The 21,326-nt window shown below is 41.9% G+C and overlaps 1 protein-coding gene across 3 annotated transcripts in view; it reads right to left on the reverse strand.

The window, feature by feature from the left end:
• Window positions 1-21,326, reverse strand: part of DOK5 (docking protein 5) — a 177,747-nt gene that overhangs the window by 22,243 nt on the left and 134,178 nt on the right. For all 3 annotated transcript variants that reach the window (XM_003252954.3, XM_030826415.1, XM_030826414.1), the window contains exon 6: window positions 19,606-19,741. In XM_003252954.3, the coding sequence (XP_003253002.1) occupies window positions 19,606-19,741 (136 nt within the window). The remainder of the gene's footprint in view (window positions 1-19,605; window positions 19,742-21,326) is intronic.

Consider the following 21,326-nt stretch of genomic DNA (forward strand, 5'->3'; position numbering starts at 1 on the left):
ATCCAGGATCCACCACTTTCCCTCACCTCCATCACCATCATCTTGGTCCGTACCCCGATGCTCACCTAGATACTCAGATGACTGCAGTAGCGTTTAACTCATCTTCTTGCTTGTACCCTTGCTCTGGGCACCCCTAGTCTTTTCCAAACAGCTTCCAGGGTGATCAATTCGAAAGCAAAGTTAGCCGATCACCCTTTCTCAAAACCCTCCAATGACTACGCAACTCTCCCCAAGGAAAATCCATAGCTCATAGCTACAGGGTCTGACAGGACCCTACTCACAGTTCCTTTCAGAATTCACCTACTATGCTCTTCTCCTCATTTCACCTGCTCCAAAATCAGCAACCTCTTTGCACACGCACATGCAAAGCACAGACTGCCTCAGGGCTTTGGCACTTAAAGGCTCCTCTGCCTGAAGCACCTGGCCCTTAGGAATGGCTGTCTGCCTGGGTATCACTTTACCAGAGTGACCATTCCTGGTCATTCTCTCTGTCTTACACTGATGTCTTCTTCATAGCATCCATCAATTCTTGATATATATTTATATATTGATTGTTGATTTGATTCTCCACCCACAGCAATGTAGTAAACTGCTTGAGGACGAAGACTAGTTCTTGTTTTCTGTTGTACTCCTGCTTCTTGGAACAAGGCCTTACAGAGAACAGGTACTTATATGTGTAGAATGAATGAATGTATTAATACATATGTTTTATATCTATTAAACAATTTATATTCTGGAAAGATTCAAAGGAATCTGGTAAAATGCTTCTGAGAATATAAATTGGGGGTCTGGGATGATGGGACAGAGACTTGTTTTATAGTGTGTGTTCTTTTGCACTATTTGCATTTTATATCATGTTGCCAATAGAATCTTTTAATCCAGGTGCTTTATTTTGAAATTAATGCATCTCAAAATAAATCACAGCTTCCTCGCTCACTTACACAGTATTCTATTCATCAGTTTCAAGGATTCTGTATCTGTGGATGAGGCACTGAGGGATACGTTACGTGCCTTACTCCTCTGAACGCAGTCTTTTAGAAAGGAAATATCTTCCTACTTCATACACTGTGGTTTTATAAGTCCTGCCCCCAGGACCATCCCTAACCCTTTTGGTTTTCTCCAAATGACACTAGAAAATGAAAACCAGGGGAAATTCAAAGGAGAGCAGCAAAGAGTCCTCAAAGAAACCGAACATAATTTTGAGTCTCTAGAAAGAAGTATTCAAAATATTTCATGAATATCAAGTATGTTTTTAACTCAATCTTAAAATGTTCCCTGCATTTCTACAAGATTCAGACCAAATGGTCTCCCTTAAAAAAGAACGATGATCATAGATAATCCATTTTCTAAAAGACATTAAAAATAAAAAATATGCTTGTGCAGTGTGTAATCTATTTACCAAGTCTGAAAAGTCGATATTTCTGAGGTTTATAAAATACCTTCCTAAAGTTCTCACAAATGCATCTTGTATGGTTTGGTGTGGGGCATAATTTATTGAGAAAAATACATTAGCTGCACTTTGGGAGGCTCGTTCTGCTTGATGAAGCAGGTTCATTTAATCGATATAAACTGCGTAATATACTAATTGCTATGCTAAGTGGCAGTAACCAATTCCTCTGGAACACAGATGCAGATGTTATTGAACAAGTTTTGTGATAATCGTGGGGCAACCACGTGGCTGATGAGAAGAGTAAGTCATTCTTAGGGCATATAGACACAGTCCTGTGCATCAGTTCTGGTTCCTCCTCTTTCCTCCATCTGCTGGATTCGGTGCATTCCCCTTTGTGTTACAGGAAGAATGAATTCTTTTTTTTTTTTGAGACGGAGTCTCACTCTGTTGCCCAGGCTTGAGTGCAGTGGTGCGATCTCAGCTCACTGCAAGCTCTGCCTCCTGGGTTCATGCCATTCTCCTGCCTCAGCCTCCCGAGCAGCTGGGACTACAGGTGCCCGCCACCACGCCCGGCTAATTTTTTTGTATTTTTAGTAGAGAAGGAAGAATGAATTCTTAAAAGGATCCAGTTTTCTCCAATGAGAGAACGTAATCACTTACAACTTGTTCTTGTTTCCCTAAACACTTGCAACCTTGTGAACAGACAGTGCTAACACACGCTGTAGGCTGGTTAGTGCCGGTGTGATGAGACAAGTAGAAAATTATGCTTGAATTGACTGTTCTCAGCACAGGATGTGATTACTGATCAGTGAGTATGTCTCACTGTGAACCGTTGTATCATGAAGGGTGGAGAAGCACAAGGTGCACGCTATGATTTCTGTAGCTCCCGGTCCATCCCTTGTTTTTTCTTGAGACAGTCACACTTCTTGAGAATATACATCTTTTTGCTCTTCTCAGGACTAAGGGGCCAGATCCTAAAATTCACTTCAGAGCATCGGTTCTGAAAGCATGTTACCTGGTCTAGCGACTTCAGCATCGCCTGAGTACTTATCAGAAATGTGCATTTCAATGCCCCGCCCCAGGCCTGTTAAAACACTCAAGGTGGAACCCAGAAATCTGTGGCTTTACAAGCTTTGTAGACGACTGTGAGGCACAAGTTGGAGATCCACTGAGTCTTTCTTTCCCTTACCCTCACCCTGTCACCTTGACCCACGCCACAGACACATTTACACTCAGACCCTAGAGGCTCTCTCTGCTTGAACCTCTGACAAGTCTCCCAAACCTGTTTCTTCCTTTCAGTTCCCAGTGAGTATCAGTCCAGGGTTTTTGGTTCCCATCCTGACTCTCTACTTAACTAAAGGGTGACCCACCGAGCCTCAGCGTCTGCCATTATGAAATGGATCTACGAATATGTCCAATAAAATGCAAGATACTCCAGCATTTCAAAAGACAAGGCAGCAACACTGATTTAAATATTTTAAAAAGCGACTTAAATCCTTTAATTCAGCAATCCTACTCCCGAGTTTAGAAGACTCAGTTAACTAAAGTTCACAAACTGAATTCAATAAGGTTAACAATCTATAAGAACTGCGTACAAGGATAATTGTTGTAGTACTGGTTTTGATGTTGTTGTTTTGTTTTGCTTTTTATTTTCAGGGACTCACTTCACAGCCAAAGAGTATTGTTTTAATGGCAAAAAAATCTGATATTCTTATACATACGTTTAATAAATTATGTTACATCAAGACTGAAATATCATGCAGCCATCAAAAAGAACGAATAAGAACAAAGTTGGCAAACTTTTCTGTTTTGGACCAGATAGTAAATGGCTTTGCAGGCCACACCATCACCAACTACCCGATTCTGCTGTTTCAGTGCGAACAACAACTCATAAATGAACAGGGAGGATGTAGCTGTGTTCCAATAAAATTTAAATTACAAAAACAGTCATAGGCCAGATTTCACCCTTGGGCTGTAGTTCGTCAACCTCTGAATTACAACTGTACTACAAGACGTCAAACTATTTCCATTAAATGTTTACTGTTGAATGGAAAAACTAGGGGTTAGTTGTGTGATGTGATCACAATTTTGTAAAATAAACAATTGCATCACAACACCCATCTTTTGTATGTACCTGTGTATGTGTCTATGTATATATGTAGATGTGAATATCTGTACAGGATTATGTGGGTACACAGGAAAACATGGAAAGGTACATGTGAACTTCTTAACAAGGTTAGGAATTGCTAATAAAGAGACAGGAGGGGAAAAAGATGCACGTAAACAAATTATAAAAAGAAAAAATAGAGCACTGATCATCATCTATATGACCATAATTTTGCAGTTAGTTAAATTTTACAGACATGTGTTTATGTAAAAATAAATTAAATAAGATTCAAAAACCAGTCCCTATCTCCAAGGATAGTTGTGAAAATTGAAGGAAATAAAGCACGCAGACTCTCAGCAAAGAGCCAGATGGAGCCACTCATTCCAACTCTAATTATCCCTCAATTAGAAGAAGCCTCCTAACTGGGTTTTCTGCTCACACGCTTCCTACCTAAAAACCTCTGCCCTTTCCCTCACCCCTTTCGATGAATTCTGCACTCGGTGTTCTTCGGCTCATTCATTCCCTCATCCCATCCATTTATATAATCTGGGCACCATTTATAAGCCACACACTGTGCTAGGGGCTGGAAACTTAAAATGAAAAAAAACTTTCACACTTTCTCTGTCCCCCAGGATTTTAGAGTATCTGGTCAGAAAGCTGGTTGAAAGCCAAGCTTTGGATATATCATTGTCTGCCTCCACAACGGTGCTCCTTCCTCTAAAAAAGAGAGAAGACCCTCCTCGGAGCAGAGTTCTCCTTCCTGAAGGCGGAGATTTCTTGTATATGCTCATATACGTCATGCCCACCATGATTCCTGGCATATAGTAGGCATTTAATAAAAAGGGATTGGATAATTGAATTATGGATGGATGAATTGATTGAAGAAATGAATGAATCATTTGTGTGAATGGGAATTCCCTATAATCTGCCCTCCCTTGCTATTTTATTCTCCCACTACAAGTCAGTAATAATAACAGCTCAGGTTGCTGCTGTATTTAATAGGTACCAGGCGCTGTGCCAAGAAATCACCTGCCTTATCTCACCTCGCAAGGTGTGAACTAATATAATCCACACTTTGTAGAAGGGGGAACAAGTACTAAGGGTGATAAAGTTAGTAGCCCGAGGACCCTGAGCTGGTAAAGACATCCAGCCAGGATATAGGACCTGGCCTCTTACTCCAGAGCTACAGTTCATAACACAATCCTACATATTTCTCATGGACGGTACTGAGAGTATTATACAGATCCTAAAGGACGGACTCAAATCTACTTTGTTCCAAATGATAAAAGGCACCTTAATTGTATTTCCAAAGCTTAAAGAAATGGCAACTGGCCAAACATCTAGGCTGCAAGGAGATGAGGCTGCCCCCACCATCTTGAAAAACAGGAGATTAGAACCTCTATGAGGCCCTTGGACCCCCACTGTCCCAGGGGCCTTCTTTCAAGTGGAAATTAACGATCTGCCAAACATGTGGTCTTCCCTGACATTCTAATGAACCGCTCCTCATGGGCTGCCTAATTCTGATGCCAGCTCTGACAGATGTTTGGCAGCAACCACCCAAAGAGCTGTCTTTACTTTCTCCAACTCCTCTCTTTTGTTCTGACATTTGGAGGAAAAGTGATGGGTACTCCTATCATCCAAACGTTACCAAGATATCACAGAATATTATGAAACTGTCAAGAAAATAGAGTGAGTAGAGGCTTACTTCCTCGATGTTAGAAAATTAAAAAAAAAAATGTGGGTAAGAAAGACCGCTTTGCTGCTAAGGGAAAAAGAAAACATGCAGCAAAGACACTACACAGTGAGTAGACTCTGGCAGAAACAATGCCTCCATTGTGGCTTACAGCTTTGACAAAGCAGACTGTTAGTGAAATCAACCATTTGGGGCCAAATTTCCAAGTGCAGCATGTTGCTGAGCACCAGATGCACTCAAATGGTTATTTTCATGGGGAATGAAAGTGATTTGCATCAATTTATTCAAAGCCATCTGAATTCTCAGCCACGTGCATAAAACAAATTCACTGCTCCCTTTGCCTCCAATAACTTTTTCTGCCTCCTTACTAAAAAAAATCCTCTCCCCCACCTGTACATTGAAATAGACATCCTTAGGGGATGAGTTTTCTGTGGCTTTTTAAAGCGGACTTGCCTGGTACCTGTGCCCTGTTTGGGCATTAGGAGAGAACTGGGCTTGGTATTTTGGCTTCGATGTTTCTTTTTCTCTTGGCTCACACAATAATTTATTTGATCCCTATTTTGTTCATTCAACAAACCTTTAAGCCCTGTGCCGGACCCTGAGCTTATTACACACCCATGGGGCCTTGTCCCTGCCTTCCAGAGGTTTACAGGCTCAAATGGAGCTGCCACTTACTCAGAGGTCAGCTTTTAAAGTTAATGCATAACATAAAAATCCCATATAATCAGATTGTTCCTTTAAACATTAGGCTCACACTCAGTGGAAGCAGGTGCTTTTGTGACAAGATGCCAAGCACATGCCAGGGTGAAGGGGTGGGCTGCTGGGCAGAATCGCCTGCCCAATGTATTCACACATTGTTTTCTTGTTGCACTTTGCTTTACAAAGCAGGTATAACTGACCATGCATATTTCTGGAATTCCTGCTGAGTACTAGGCTATGAGCCGCACAGAAGACAGAGGCCTTACCTCATAGTCACGTGTGGTTGTGCTCGCTCTATTCTTTGATACTGCACAAACGTCATCAGGGTCTTAAGGAAACAAGAGCTCTCAGCTCCATCATTCAAATCCCTGGTGTTGCCTGTTTATATCCCCATTGCTTCAAGGTGAGTCTCTTTCTCCTGGCCCAACTCATATTGGTTTGTATAAGTAAAAAGGAAATCACCAGCCAGGCGCGGTGGCTCACACCTGTAATCCAAGCACTTTGGGAGGCCAAGGCAGGTGGATCACAAGGTCAGGAGATCAAGACCATCCTGGCTAACGTGGTGAAACCTTGTCTCTACTAAAAATACAAAAAATTAGCCAGGCATGGTGGCAGGCACCTGTAGTCCCAGCTACTCGGGAGGCTGAGGCAGGAGAATTGCTTGAACCCAGGAGGCGGAGGTTGCAGTGAGCCAAGATCGCACCACTGCACTCCAGCCTGGGTGACACAGCGACACACCATCTCCAAAAAAAGAAAAGAAGAGGAAATCACTGTAATAGTTCACATGTGTTGAATCTTACTATGCCTCGTCTCGTTGCCTCACATGTACTAGCTCATGCGAACCAACACGACCAGGCAGAGGCATTAGTATCACCCACTTATTACATATGATGTGAACAAGGCAAACAGAGGCTGGGTTGCACAGCTCATAAATGATATTAAACCCCAAACACACAGACCCATCAAATTCTGGCCCAGCTTCAAGCAGAACCTGTCTATTATCAGAAGAGCAAGCATTCTCAACCTTGGCCCTATTGACATTTGGGGCCAGCTCATTCTTTGTCGAGGGGAGGGGGGCTATCCTATGCATTGTGTGGTACTTACAGCACTCCTGGCCTCTACCCACCAGATGCCAATGCGACCCCGCTGTTGACAGCCAGAAATGACTCCAGATACTGCCAAATGTCCCCTGGCCAATAAAACTGCCACTAATTGACAACCACTGTTTTAGGGTGACTCCGCGTTCCAGTTTGCTTGATCACATCCTGTTTATGTATGTTCCCCAGGCATAACTCTTCACTGGGGCTGGCTTCACAGGAGTATAGCATGTGCAGTCATACAGGGCTCTGTGCTTAGAAGGGTCCTGTACTTGATTTCATGCCCTGCTACCACCATTTTGAAAATCTTAAGAGTTTTTAAACTTACTCCTTGACTTCCCAAAACAGATCGGAAACTGCACTGAATTGATTTCTTTCTTCTCTCAATCCTCATCACTATTTCTATCTCTATCTTCTTTGCTACGCTTGACACTGGGAAATAGGATTGCTCACCACCGCCCACACGGTCAAGCAGATGCACGTGTGATTTTATGCTCTGAAGTGAACATCTCCAAATGAGGGAAGGGTCGTGGCATGACAGACTGCCTTGCCAACATCAAGGTCGCAATGTACTGCCTAATGACGGAGCCCCCATCTCAAGTATTAAAACTAGTTTTTGAGTTTATAAACAAAGCCACGATCTGTTAGCAAAACAAGTTGTCTCCTTTTCCTATAGAGGCATAGCCATGAGTCAACCAACATCCCTGGCACCGTGACAGGAGCTCCCAGTTCTGGGGCGGAGCTGTGTAAGCTAAGGTAGCATTTAATAATCAGGTGAAAGCACTATTAAAACACACCCCTGCACATTGCAAGTTATTATGTTGTTGTAAGAGACTGAAACAGAAGTGCTCAGAAAATGAGATTTTCTTCCCCTAATACACAGGAACAAAGCCACCGCAAATTTAAGGAAGAAGGCTGAGTTTCCTTCACATGTATCCTGTCTGAATAAACAGTTTGGTCTGTGTTAAATGTCTATTAGTAAATTTAGGTTAATCTCATTTAGCATTTTTTTTGTTTGTTTTTTGTTTTGAGATGGAGTGTCGTTCTGTTGCCAGGCTGGAGATCATGGCATGATTTCGGCTCACTGCAACCTCCGACTCCTGGGTTCAAGCGATTCTCCTGCCTCAACCTCCCAAGTAGCTGGGACTACAGGCGCATGCCACCATGCCCGGCTAATTTTTGTATTTGTAGTAGAGACAGGGTTTCAGCATGTTGGTCAAGATGGTCTTGATCTCCTGACCTCAAGATCCTCCTGCCTCAGCCTCCCAAAGTGCTGGGATTACAGGTGTGAGCTGCAGTGCCCAGCCCATTTAGCTTCTTTTAATTTCTAAAGAATTCATGAGTAAGTACAGCATGGTGGTGCAAGTGTGGGAACTGGAGCCAGTGGCTGCCTGGGTTTAAAGCTTGGCTTTATCACTTCCTATCTGTGCATCCACACTTCAAACTCCTAAGCCATAAAAATGGGAGGGTAGCACCCTTTGATACAGTATGTTAAGGCGTTATCATCTTTAATCGTGATTTTTTTTTTTGAGACTGAGTCTCACTGTATCGCCCAGGCTAGAGCGCAATGGCACAATCTCAGCTCACTGCAGCCTCCACTTTCCGGGTTCAAGCGATTCTCCTGCCTCAGCCTCCCAAGTAGCTGGGATTACAGGCACCTGCCACCATGCCTGGCTAATTGTTGTATTTTTAGTAGAGACAGGGTTTCACCATGTTGGCCAGGCTGGTCTCAACCTCCTAATCTCAAGTGATCTGCCCCCTTCAGCCTTCCAAAGTGTTAGAATTACAGGCGTGAGCCACCGCGCCCAGCCAATCATGCATTTTTATGTACTTGAAGTGAAAGAACCCTCCCTCTCTCTTACCAGTTGAATCAATTACATTTGCTATATGCCAGAAACTCAACCGCTGTTTCTTTTTCCAAAAATATATTACATAGCTATGATTTAAAACTGTTAAATATAAGAGAAAGACATAAAGTAATACATGAAAGCCCCTTCCCAGACTCTCCAAATCATAGTCTTGCTCCCAAAGGGTAGCCAACACTAACACATCAATTTGTACCCTGCCATAAGTTAATTTTCTGCGCTTATAAGAGCATTCGTGAAGGTGTCAGAATCCACCTTGAGTTCTGCCTCATATTCATTCATTTCCTTTACACACCTTGATATGATTGTATATGACTCTCTTCATGTGGTCATTACTATACGTGAATCTCCTGTATTTCTAGTTAGCTGCCTCATGTAATTCCTGTCATATCATGTGCCATAATCTGTCCCCTGGTGGTGGACACTTAGCCTCTTTCTAGCTATTTCTGCTCTTACAAATAAGCTCCCCAAGAATGGGAACTTCATCATCTTCAGAGCCATTTCCCCAGCACCTCGTATACTATCTAGTGGACAGCAGGGCTCAGCAAATACTTGTTAAAAAGAGGAATCTAAGAATAAAGGAACGAGTCCTCCCGTGAACATTTGTGTACACATCATCTTCACTTCTACTAGTATACTTCAGAGTAAATTCCTAGAAGCACTACTGTTGAATAAAAGATGTGTGAATTTAATTTCAATAAATATGGTCCTCCAAAGAGACCACAGCAAATTGAACCCACAGAATTACACTGTTGCATGAGGGGTATATTTAGAACTCCTTATTTAAATGGTAAGCTCTTTTAAAGATGAAAACAAATGCCAGGCGCAGTGGCTCACGCCTGTAATCCCAGGACTTTGGGAGGCTGAGGTGGGCACATCACTTGAGGTCAGGAGTTTGAGACCAGCCTGGCCAACATGGTAAAACCCTGTCTCTACTAAAAATACAAAAATGAGCTGGGCATGGTGGCAGATGCCTGTAATCCCAGCTACTTGGGAGGCTGAGACAGGAGAATCACTTGAACCCGGGAGGCGGGGGTTGCAGTGAACTGAGATCGCACCACTGCACTCTAGCCTGGGCAACAGAGCAAGACTCTGTCTCAAAATAAATAAATAAATAAAAGATGAAAACAAATTATGCTTTATTATATATGCTCCATAAGATCTAACACATTGCTTTGCAAGTAGCCAATAGGTATTTCATAAAAGTGTTTTGAAGGATAATTAATATGCCAGGATATAAAAAGGGCTTCATTCAGGAGGGGGAAAATGATAATTGCTTTAAGCAGTACCTTTTAAAAAATCCGTAAGTTAACCCAATTAACCAGAGCCCATAAAGAGAAGAGGGAAAGACAGATTTTCTTGGGGGGGTGGGGAGGGACAAGGGAAGTAGGGGATGCTGAGTTGTGAAAAGAGCATTTACACACATAAAACCCCACCACGCAAGGGTCTACTTTAGTGTCTGAATAGTAATGAAATTGACTCTGTGATTTCTTTGATGCCCTCTATATCTAAGAAAACCAAATGTGTAGCATATTGCATTTAAAATTAGATTGAATATAAATTAATTTGGTTTCAAAAATTGTGGAAGAATGCCACTTGAATTCTACAAATTCATTAGCAAGTTGTATTTGCAAATCCCAGCTTGGAAGTAAATCAATCCTTTAAACAAAGAAACACAAAGAAGTGACAAAAAAAAAAGTTCGGATTGAACTCTCAAGCCTGTGTGTAATCAGGACTCCAGAGTACAGGGCAGAAGTCACCCGGGGGCCTGAACATCCCCCTCAGTGGAGCCCCCTTACCCCACCCGGAGCCCCTGGGAAAACCTGTTAAAAGCAGGCATTCTTCACCTTGAGGCTTTTGCCTTGAAGGAAAAGTCTAAAAATGACAAGCCCAGTCGTGGAATGAGGAATATCCCACACACTGCCACTCCTTGTTCCAAAATTAGACTTTGTCATGGACACTGATCTCAAAGGTGGCAAAAATAGCTATAGCTGCTCAAGGGAGTGCCTGAGCTGTCCTGAAGTTTTGCTGCGGCTTCTCCAGCAAGGCAGCTGGCAGCTGGTGCAAGACAGTACTCGCCTCCCCGCCTCATTCACAGTTAGTTCTCCACCTCATACTCCAGGCCCACCCCCGCTTCTTCCAGCACCCCCTTTAGAGTGAATAATAACAATGCATTGAAGTTTTAAAGTGGAAATGTAGACGAGAAATAATAAAGTGGCAAGACTGCTATCTAAAGCCAAAACTACACAAATAAATGAGATTTCATTTAACAGTGATTTTTCATATATATATACAAAATTTATTGAAACAAGGTCTTGCTCTGTTGCCCAGGCTGGAGGGCAGTAGCACTATCATAGCTTACTGCAGCCTGGATCTCCTGGTCTCAAGCCATCCTCCCACCTCAGCCTTCCCAGGAGTTAGAACTGCAGTCATGCACCATCATGCTGGGCTAATTTTTAAATATTTTCTAGAGATGGGGTCTCCCTGTGTTTCCGAGGTTGGTCTCTAACTCTTGGCCTTAGACAATCCTCCTGCCTTGGCCTCTCAAAGTGCTAAGATTATAGGCATGAGTCACTGCGCTCAGCCCTAACAGTGATTTTTTTAAAGATATATTACAAATTGATAGATGTTTCTGAAAGGTGCTCTGATTATCAAGGTCATTTGAAAATGCTAAGTCTGACCGGGTGCGGTGGCTCACGCCTGTGGTCCCAGCACTTTGGGAGGCTGAGGCGGGCACATCACGAAGTCAGGAGTTCAAGGCCAGTCTGGCCAACATAGTGAAACACCGTCTCTACTAAAAATAAAAAAAATTAGCCAGGCGTGCTGGCAGGTGCCTATAATCCCAGCTACTCGGGAGGCTGAGGCAGGAGAATCACTTGAACCCACAAGGCAGAGGTTTCAGTGAGCCGAGATCATGCCATTGCACTCCAGCCTGGGCTACAGAGTGAGACTCTGTCTCAAAAAAAAAAAAAAAAAGGGAAAATGCTAAGACCATGCTCAGTGGGGACATAAGAGCTTTAAAACCCTTCAAAGGAGTGAGGCATCGTGGCCAGAGGTAGAGTTTTGGAACCAGATAAAACCATCCTGCATTCCTGGCTCCAGTAGTAATGAGCTATATAGCTGCAGACAAATGACTTCGCCAGGCTGAACATCTCTTTTCTCATCTATATCATAGGACAGTGATTCCTTCCAAGTCAGGGATCATGAATATTCTTTTCCATTGTAAGCCCTGTAGGAGCATGGGCCTCAAGTGTCTACTTGCCACTGTATCCTGCCACACAAAACAGAACATAGTAGGTTCTCAATAAACACGTTTAAATGGTCAAATGGATGAGAGTGAACAAATGAATCTACCTCACAGAGTTATTGCGGTGATTAGAGAAAAGGCAAGTAAAGTATCTGCTATGTTGTAGGAGGCCTGAAAAATAATAGTGGCCATTATTACTAAAGCAGATGTTCAATAAATACATTGTATTATTAGCAAACGCCATAAAGTAGGAAAAATATTTAAAAGTGAAAAATCAAACCACTAAGTAAATATTATTCCAGAAAGTTTCACGGTGCAGGGGACAGACACTGAGGTGACCCCATGATCTCCTCCTCCTGGTGGGCATACCCTTGTGTGGTGCCCTTCCTTTGCATGCACAGGGCTTATGATTTGCTTTTAGTCAACAGACTGGCTGGGTGCGGTGGCTCATACCTGTAATCTCAGCACTTTGAGAGGGAGAGGAAAAAGGTTTGCTTAAACCCAGAGTTTGAGACCAGCCTGGGCAACATTATAGGGAGAACTCATGTCTACAAAAAATAAATAATAAATAAAAGGAACCAGACATGGTGATGCATGCCAGTAGTCCTAGATACTCGGGAGGCTGAGGTGGGAGGAGGCCAAGGCTGCAGTGAGCTGTGATCGTGCCACTGCAGTTCAGCCTGGGTAGCAGAGCAAGACTCTGTCTCCAAAAAAAAAAAGAAAAAAAATTGATAGACTATGGCAAAGTGATAAGATGAATAAAATAATCCTTCCATGATTGTGACACATAGGATTGTGCCCTCTTGCTGGCTTTGATGAAGTGTGTGGCCGTGCTGGCAAGGTCCATGTGGCCAGGAGCTGAGAGTGATTTTTCTGTCCAACAGCCAGCAAGAAACTGTAGCCCTCAATCCCACAACCCCAAGTAGCTAAATTCCACCAATAACCATGTGAGCTTGAAAGTGGATCCTTGGCCAGGCGTGGTGGCTCACGCCTGTAATCCCAGCACTTTGGGAGGCTGAGCCAGGTGGCTCACGAGGTCAGGAGATCGAGACCATCCTGGCTAACATGGTGAAACCCTGTCTCCACTAAAAATACAAAAAATTAGCCGGGCGTGGTGGAAGACGCCTGTAGTCCCAGCCACTCAGGAGGCTGAGGCAGGAGAATGGCGGGTGAACTCGGGAGGCGGAGCGTGCAGTGAGCCGAGATAGAGCCACTGCACTCCAGCCTGGGCAACAGAGTGAGACTCCGTCTCTACAAAAAAAAAAAAAAAAAAAAAAAGCAAGTGGATCCTTCCCCACTTTTACCTTGAGATGAGACTGCAGCCCCAACAGAAACCTACATTACAGGCTTGTGAAAAACTGGAGAGGAAGGTCCACTTTGCTATGCCAAAACTCCTGACCCACAGAAACTGTGAAATAATAAATGGATGTTGTTTTAATGGTGCATAGTTTGTGATACTTTGTTACATGGCAATAGAAAATTAATCTATATAGTAATATAGACATCAGTTAGCCACAGCATCAGTAGCAAGGTCCCAGAGAAAGACGTGTGAGGACAGACACTACTGGGTGTATCTAAGCATTGCCTTGTCAGGATGCAAGATCAGCACTGCCAGAGCTTTGCACTTTTCAAGAAAATATAAAAATCTGAGATTTATGTGTAAGCTCTTAATTTTTAAATGTTGGTTACTAATTTGGAGTTTTCAGAATAACAGTGAGTTAATCTCATGCAGGGTAAAGAAAACATGTCTAGGGGCTTGATTCAAAGATACAGTGTAAGGCAGGGGATATTGTCAGCACACCTGTTCCAAATTTGAGCCTACTACCTTCTAAGCTGGTGGTTTGGGGTCTTCAATGCAAGAGTTTTCATGAAGTTTAGAAATTACACAAAATGTCCTTAAAATATTGTCTGTTACAGAGCACAGACATAACACATTCTTGTTTTGTTATTATTATCATATAGTTTTCTATGGCTGTTGAAACAAGTTACCACCAATTGGTGGCATAAAACTACACAAATTTATTGTCTTACAGTTCTAGAGGCCAGAAGTCCCAAATCAGTTTCTTTTGGCAATAGTCAAGGCATCAACAGGACTGGTTCCTTCTGGAGGTTCTGGGGGAGAACGTGTTTTTATGCCTATTTTTTTTTTTTTTTTTTGAGACAGAATCTCGTTCTGTCACCAGGCTGGAGTACAGTGGCACAATCTCGGCTCACTGCAACCTCCACCTCCCGGGTTCAAACAATTCTCCTGCCTCAGCCTCCCGAGTAGCTGGGACTACAGGCACACGCCACCACACCCAGCTAATTTTTGTATTTTTAGTAGAGACAGGGTTTCACCATGTTAGCCAGGCTGGTCTTGATCTCTTGACCTCATGATCCACCCGCCTCGGCCTCCCAAAGTGCTGGGATTACAGGCGTGAGCCACCGCACCAGGCTGTTTTTATGCCTTTTCTAACTTCTCAAGGCCACAAACATCTTTTGGCTCAGAGTCCCTTCTTCCACCTTCAAAGCCAGCTGCATGGCATTTTAAAATCTCCCTCTCCGCCCCTTCTCTCTCTCTGTCTCTCTGCTTCCACCATTGCCTTGCCCTCTGTTTGACTCCTCTTGTTTCCCTCTTCTGCAGACACTTGTGATTATATTCAACCCACCTGGATAGACCAGGATACTGTCGCCATCTCAGGATCCTTAACTCGATCACATCTGCAAAGTCCCTTTTGCCTTGTAAGATAACATTCACAGACTGCATAGATTCGCATGTGGACATATTTGGGGAGCCATTATTCAGCCTCCCACAACTGTTACTATTATTATCGGACCCACAGGCCCCTTCTTTATGAGTTTTGGGATTGAGGGTCATAAGGTTGACTGAAATCAATTCACTCCAGGCTGTAATTTCAGCCTGGTATTGGCCCCACAGTGCAACGTTCTGTCTGTAGACACACTCTTGGGAATTTTACAACAGTGACAGTTAACAATGAGTTAGGTCTTCCTAATAGTGAGGCTAAGGCCAGATATGAGTTTTGCCATCTTTCTCCGGTTATGATCTTGGCCATCTCATAGAAGCAAGTCCGCAGTCATATAAAGGCAATTCCCAGTGGGAAATGTAGCCAGGTCTATGTGGATCCACTCTTAATTACCAGAAAAGACAAAACAATAACCTAGGCAGGGTGACCCAGTAATGCTGCCTCCATTTGTTTTATTTTAGCGTGGTATCCCCTAATCAGAGACTGACTAAAGTACATTGATTTTAAGCTTTTCACAATCCCTCATTTAACTCCTAAAGATTCAGATCCATGTTGAAGCTTACTCATTTCCATCTATAACAGGATGCCGTGGCTTTAAAATCACATTTATTTTATAGAACCCATTAAGCATACAGCAAATTAAGAGCAAGTGACATTATTTTCTAGTTAAATTTGCAAAGGGATAATCCAAACGATTTACTCATATTCCTGATTAATTTTTAGCGGAAATAATGAGCAGGTTGTAAATGGAAAAACACGTGCATGAGCATGCAGAACCCGCCTTTCAAGTACAAAACAATTTATGCTAATTGATGGCTCTACGAACAAGACAATCTAGACAAACTTCTTCAGGTGCCTAAAGGGATCTAATGGAATAGCCACAGAACACTAATACAATAACATGTTGCACTGTTTTAAGTGACTTGAATTCTGCTTCACAGCTCGCTCTCGCTCGCTCTCACATTCCCCTCCCTCTGTCTCTCTCCATCTGTCCACTGATGTCTCTTTATTGAAATATCCAGAACTCCTGAGTACATGGGAAAATAAATACCAAGATTGTATTCGTTCAGAAAGAAAGTCTTCCTGGAAGGCTACTTGGAAAGAAAAGCAAATCCTTAGAAGCATTCTCAGACTTTGATTCAGCAATCAATTTTTAAGAATTTATCTTAAACAGATAGTCATCGCTGCATACAGACTGGGCATCAAGCTGATGCACAGGTTTTTTGTTGTCGTTTTATATGTGTGTGTGTGTATATATATATATATATATAAACTCAAATATAAATATATATAACCATATATATGTATATATATTAGAGATGGGGTCTCCCTTTGTCACCCAGACTGCAGTGCAGTGGCGGGAACCTAGCTCACTGCTGCCTTGAATTCCTGGGCCCAAAGCATCCTCCTGCCTCAGCCTCCTGAGTAGCTGGGAGTACAGGCACAAGACACTGTACCTGACTAGTTTTTAAATTTTTTGTAGAGACCAGATCTTACCATTTTGCCCAGGCTGGTCTCAAACTTCTGGTCTCAAGTGATCCTCCTGCCTAGGCCTCCTAAAATATTGGGATTACAGGTGTGAGCCACTGTGCCCAACCTTGATGCATAGTTTTAAAAATCTATGTAATATCCATATAATAAAATAGGACCACAAAATATGATGTTGCAGATGATATTTAATGAGAAAATATGTAGACATTTTCTTGCAAAAAGCTAGCACAAGCAATTTATTCAATATAATTCTATTTTCTACATCCGCCTAGTCAAAATACTGGAAAGCTACACACTCAAAAGTAAGAAACAGGTATATTCTTGTGTGGTGGGCAGAGGGATGACTTACTATGTTCTTTTTGTTCTGCTGTGTTGTCTGCAATTTTTCAATAATATGTAGATTCCTTTTGAAATAAGAAAATAATAAATATAATGATTTCTTACAGTTTCTTATAGTAGTTTCTAATTCTCTAAAATCTATTAAATTATATGATTCTCCATTTCTTCTCAACCTAATTTTACATTTGCTCTACTTAGACATTTAGAGACAGAGAGAGATGGTGAGAGAGAGAGATGGCGAGAGAGAGAGAGAGAGAGAGAGATGAGGTGCAGATGTAAATGGGCTTAGATGTTGTTACTAGATAATCCTCCAGCCATTTTCATCAGCCATTGCTAGGATCGATCTGGACCAACCAGTCTGCTCAGCTATTAACAGCAATGCTAATGATGGCTCAGCTATTAACAACAGTAATAACAGCTACAGTTCATGGAAAGCTATATAATGATCTCTGGGATGAACATGTTATGAGCATATCTCACTTAAACCTTAAGAGGGGAACTTAAGATAAATACTATTACCGTTCCCATTTTACAAAGGAGAAAACCAGAGCTCAGGGGTATCAAGAACTTTGTTCTCCTCCACAAAGCTGGAATGTTTCAGAAACGGTGTTGGAACTAAGTCTGGCTTCAAGGGCCATGATCTTGAACACAGTATGATGGCACTGAAATTTATCTCTGTTTTATCTGTTTCTACCCCTAAATTAGTTATATTAGTCACAGTTTTCCAGAAACAGAGTAAATAGGATATATACACCAAGATCTGCAGTCTGAAGGCCTGAAAGCCAGTGGTGATGGTTTCTGGTCTGGATTTGAAGGCCAAAGGAGACCAATGTCCCAACTCAAGACCATAAAGAGAGCTAATTCTCTCTTACCCTCCCTTTTGTTCTATTCTGGCCTCCATCAGATTGGATGAGGCCCACTCACATAGCAGAGGGCAATTTGCTTTACTCAATCTATCATTTCAAATGTTACTGGCATTCAGGAACACCCTCAGAGAACATACTCACAAGAAAGTTTAACCAAATATCTAGGCATCCTGTGTCCCAGTCAGGTTGACATATAAAAGCAACCATCAAAACCCCTTAATTCATTCCAGGCCTCCTCAGCATGCCCACCTCCACCACCTCTGAAATCATACACAAGTCTTCAAGCCTGGTTTCTCGCAAATGCTTATGTCAGCACTGGCTCACAGGGGCACTTGCTCTTTTCCAACTATAAGCTCTGTCCTGCGGCCCAAATCCAGCCTGCTGACTGTTTCTGAATGACCCATATGCAAAAAACAAACAACAACAACAAAAAACTGCACTTTTTAATGGTCGAGAGAAAATCAAAAGAAGAGTAATATTTCCTGACGTGAAAATTCTATGAAATTTGTATTTCAATGTCCATTAATAAAGTTTGTTTTGAGACATGGCCATGCTCATTTGATTACATCTTTCCCATAGCTGCAGTTGTGCTACAAGGGCAGTTAAGTACTTGCAGGCCCTATTAGTCCACAAAGCATAAAACATTTACTGTCTCTTTACAGGAAGCTTTGCTGACCCTTGCTCTAAAATCCCGGAGTGTTGCCTATAGACGTCATTTGGGAATAACCCGGGGCTGTGTTGGAACAGATCACATTACTGGCATGCTTTGTCCCTCCACTCTTTAAATCCAACCAGCCCACATGTTTCAATCATAAAGTTTCAAACTACCCTAATCTTGCCAACCCAATTCCTTTTTTGTTTTGTGTATTTCCTTCCAGATGTGAAGCTCTATGTATACATTTGCAGCCACAATGCATGATGTGCATTATTTAATTGTTGGGCATTCATTTATGATTTATGATTTCATGAATTTACCCTCCTTAAAGAAAAAATTCATGAACATAATTTAAAAAAATTTTTTTTAATTTTTAGGCAGTGTCTCGCTTTGTCACTCAGGCTGAAGTGCAGTGGCACAAACTCGGCTCACTGTAGCTTTCACCTCCTGGGCTCAAGTGATCCAGCTACCTCAGCCTCTTGAGTAGCCGGAACTACAGTAGCATACCACCATGGCTGGCTAATTTTTGTATTTTTGTAGAGACAGGGTCTCCCCATGTTGTCCAGGCTGGTCTGAAACTTCTGGGCTCAAGCGATCAGTCTGCCTCAGCCTGATTACAGTTCTGGGATTACAAGAGTGAGCCACCGCGCCTGGCCTCATGAACATAATTCTTTGTGTAATCCAAGTCCCTAGCACAATGTAAAGCAAACAGTTAAGTGTTCTGAGGGCATGTTTATGTGTGCTATGTGTTTATGTTTGGGCATCTTTATATACCGATGACTATGAAGAGATAGCACATGCATGGCTGTGGGTAGCAGTTCACCCGCAGACGGGTTCTCTTTGACCCACAAAGTATTGGAGTCTTAACTAGAATTAATTTCCAATAGTTACCAACTAGCAGGTATTACATACAGACTCAAATCTTTGGCTTCCCTTGAAAAATCAAGGGATCTACCTAGATAGATGTCACAATCTCATGTTCTCATGTCAACAGTTGTCTGGTCTTGGGCTTTTAACATTTCACTCCAGTTTCCCTTAGCCCTCTTCTTTCATTTACATTTTTCTCTCTGGCCCCTGTTGACATTTGAAATAACTTCTGACATAGCAAGACATATCTCCATAGGTAGATGATCCACATGGTTGTGTCCATAGATGTCTGTACACATACAAATTAATTTTACACACCCTTACGATTGAGTTGTAAAGTAGATAATGAGGATGCATGGTCAAGGTGTTACCAACGGCCCACATCAGGCATTCCAGAATGGCATTTAATCCAAGTGATACACTGTTGAGAAGAGGAATCAATTATCTGCTCGAATAATGCTGACCATATTTTCCAGCACAAAAATGACCCAATTGCTTTCTGCAGTGATAGGCACTGGGACACGAGAAAGAAATTCCAAACGTACCATTGAGTTTTTCACGCTCTGTAGCAAGCGCTCGTGCTGCTCGGCTATGGCCAAGGCAGCAGAGTGGACTTTCTGATAGATGGCCTCCCCGTCTCGGGTCTGAAAGATAAACAGCCCTTCACCAGTCTCACACATCCTGTGAAAACAAAAACAAAATAGCTTCTGAAAATCCAGTGCCTAGAAGTTCAATGCACCAAGATCCTGGAATACTCCATTAGGCTGTGCCCGTTTATTATTTTTTTATGAGATTAAGATTCTTGTTCACATTTGTTAAACAAAGTTAACTAGAATTGAAATGTTCAAAGTGTTCAATTGTTATTAACAAAATGTTCAATTAATTGTTATTAACCTGTGCTGAATGGTTTTATCACAAAGTAAAACAGAAATTTTTTTTAAAAAGCTGTTTCTTGATTTTCAGTGTAATAAATACTTCACCTTCCCTATCCTTCACCTTGCCACTCTCAAAAAGAAATACCTGTGCAAGTGTATTCCTTTGTACAGTCTGTGAATAGCTCCTCATCAGAAACTGCCACCTCAGAGAGAGAGAAAGATTCTATGTCTCTTAGATTCTGTTCTCGCTTTCCCTACAGACCATGGCTTTAAGGATTCTTTCCTTCCTAAAATCCTAGATCAAATATTACTCCAGCTTTCCTTCAGTATGATGGATCAAATGCAGTTAATTTTTTTTTAATGAGCATGACTGTGCTGAATGAATATTTGGAACATTAGAGAAGTTCTTCATGGAAAGCTGTATGGTTTTGATAATTAACATCAAGTGTTAAGAAGAATGGTATCTGTACCTCAGATGGTAAATGTAAACAAAGAGAAATAAATTTCATTAATAAGGGAAGACTGGGACACACAATTAGGCAAGAAACAAATAAATGCTTTTTACTTACATATATTTTAGTATATGTATGTGTATATATATGCTATATATATATATTTTAGTGTGTGTATATATATATATAAAACTACACTAAGATATATTTAATTATTATAAATATTTTTAAAGAACTTGGACAAAATCATATGCAGGGATATTAAAAGAAGCTCTGAATTTGATACATACATATGCCAACAGTAAACTAAGAGGTTGTTTTGTTTGCTTGCTTGTTTTAAAGAGCCGAATTATTCTAAGACACAATGCCACTCCTTCCATTTCAGAATTTCTTGCTGAAAAACTGAACGGTAGCTTCAGTGCCTGAATTTTGCTCCCATCTAAAGAACTGTTTAACACAGCATAGAAACTAAGCAAATTTTCAGCCTAAACCACTGTTATTTTTTTTTAGTCTAGCCCAGTCTATGCAGTTAATGCAATAAAATGAGGAAAATGCATCTAATGTTTTGCAGTTGGCCCAGTACCACAGCCAAATGACAGCTTTCTATATGTATGGCATGGCCTAAGTAGTGGGCCAAAACCCATTAAATTTGAATTAAATTTCATGAATTTTATGAATATGAGCCATGTATGAAGAAACAGAGAAAGTTTGGGTGCAGTCGCTCACACCTGTAATCCCAGCACTTTGGGAGGCCAAGGTGGGCAGATGATCTGAGGTCAGGAGTTCAAGACCAGCTTGGCCAACATGGTGAAACTCTGTCTCTACTAAAAAATACAAAACTTGGCCAGGCATGGTGCAGGGGGCACCTGTAATCCCAGCTATTCCGGAGGCTGAGGCAGGGAGAATTGCTTGAACCTGGGAGGCGGAGGTTGCACTGAG

The sequence above is a fragment of the Nomascus leucogenys genome, chromosome 13 (genome assembly GCF_006542625.1).
Source record: "Nomascus leucogenys isolate Asia chromosome 13, Asia_NLE_v1, whole genome shotgun sequence".
NCBI lineage: Eukaryota > Metazoa > Chordata > Mammalia > Primates > Hylobatidae > Nomascus > Nomascus leucogenys.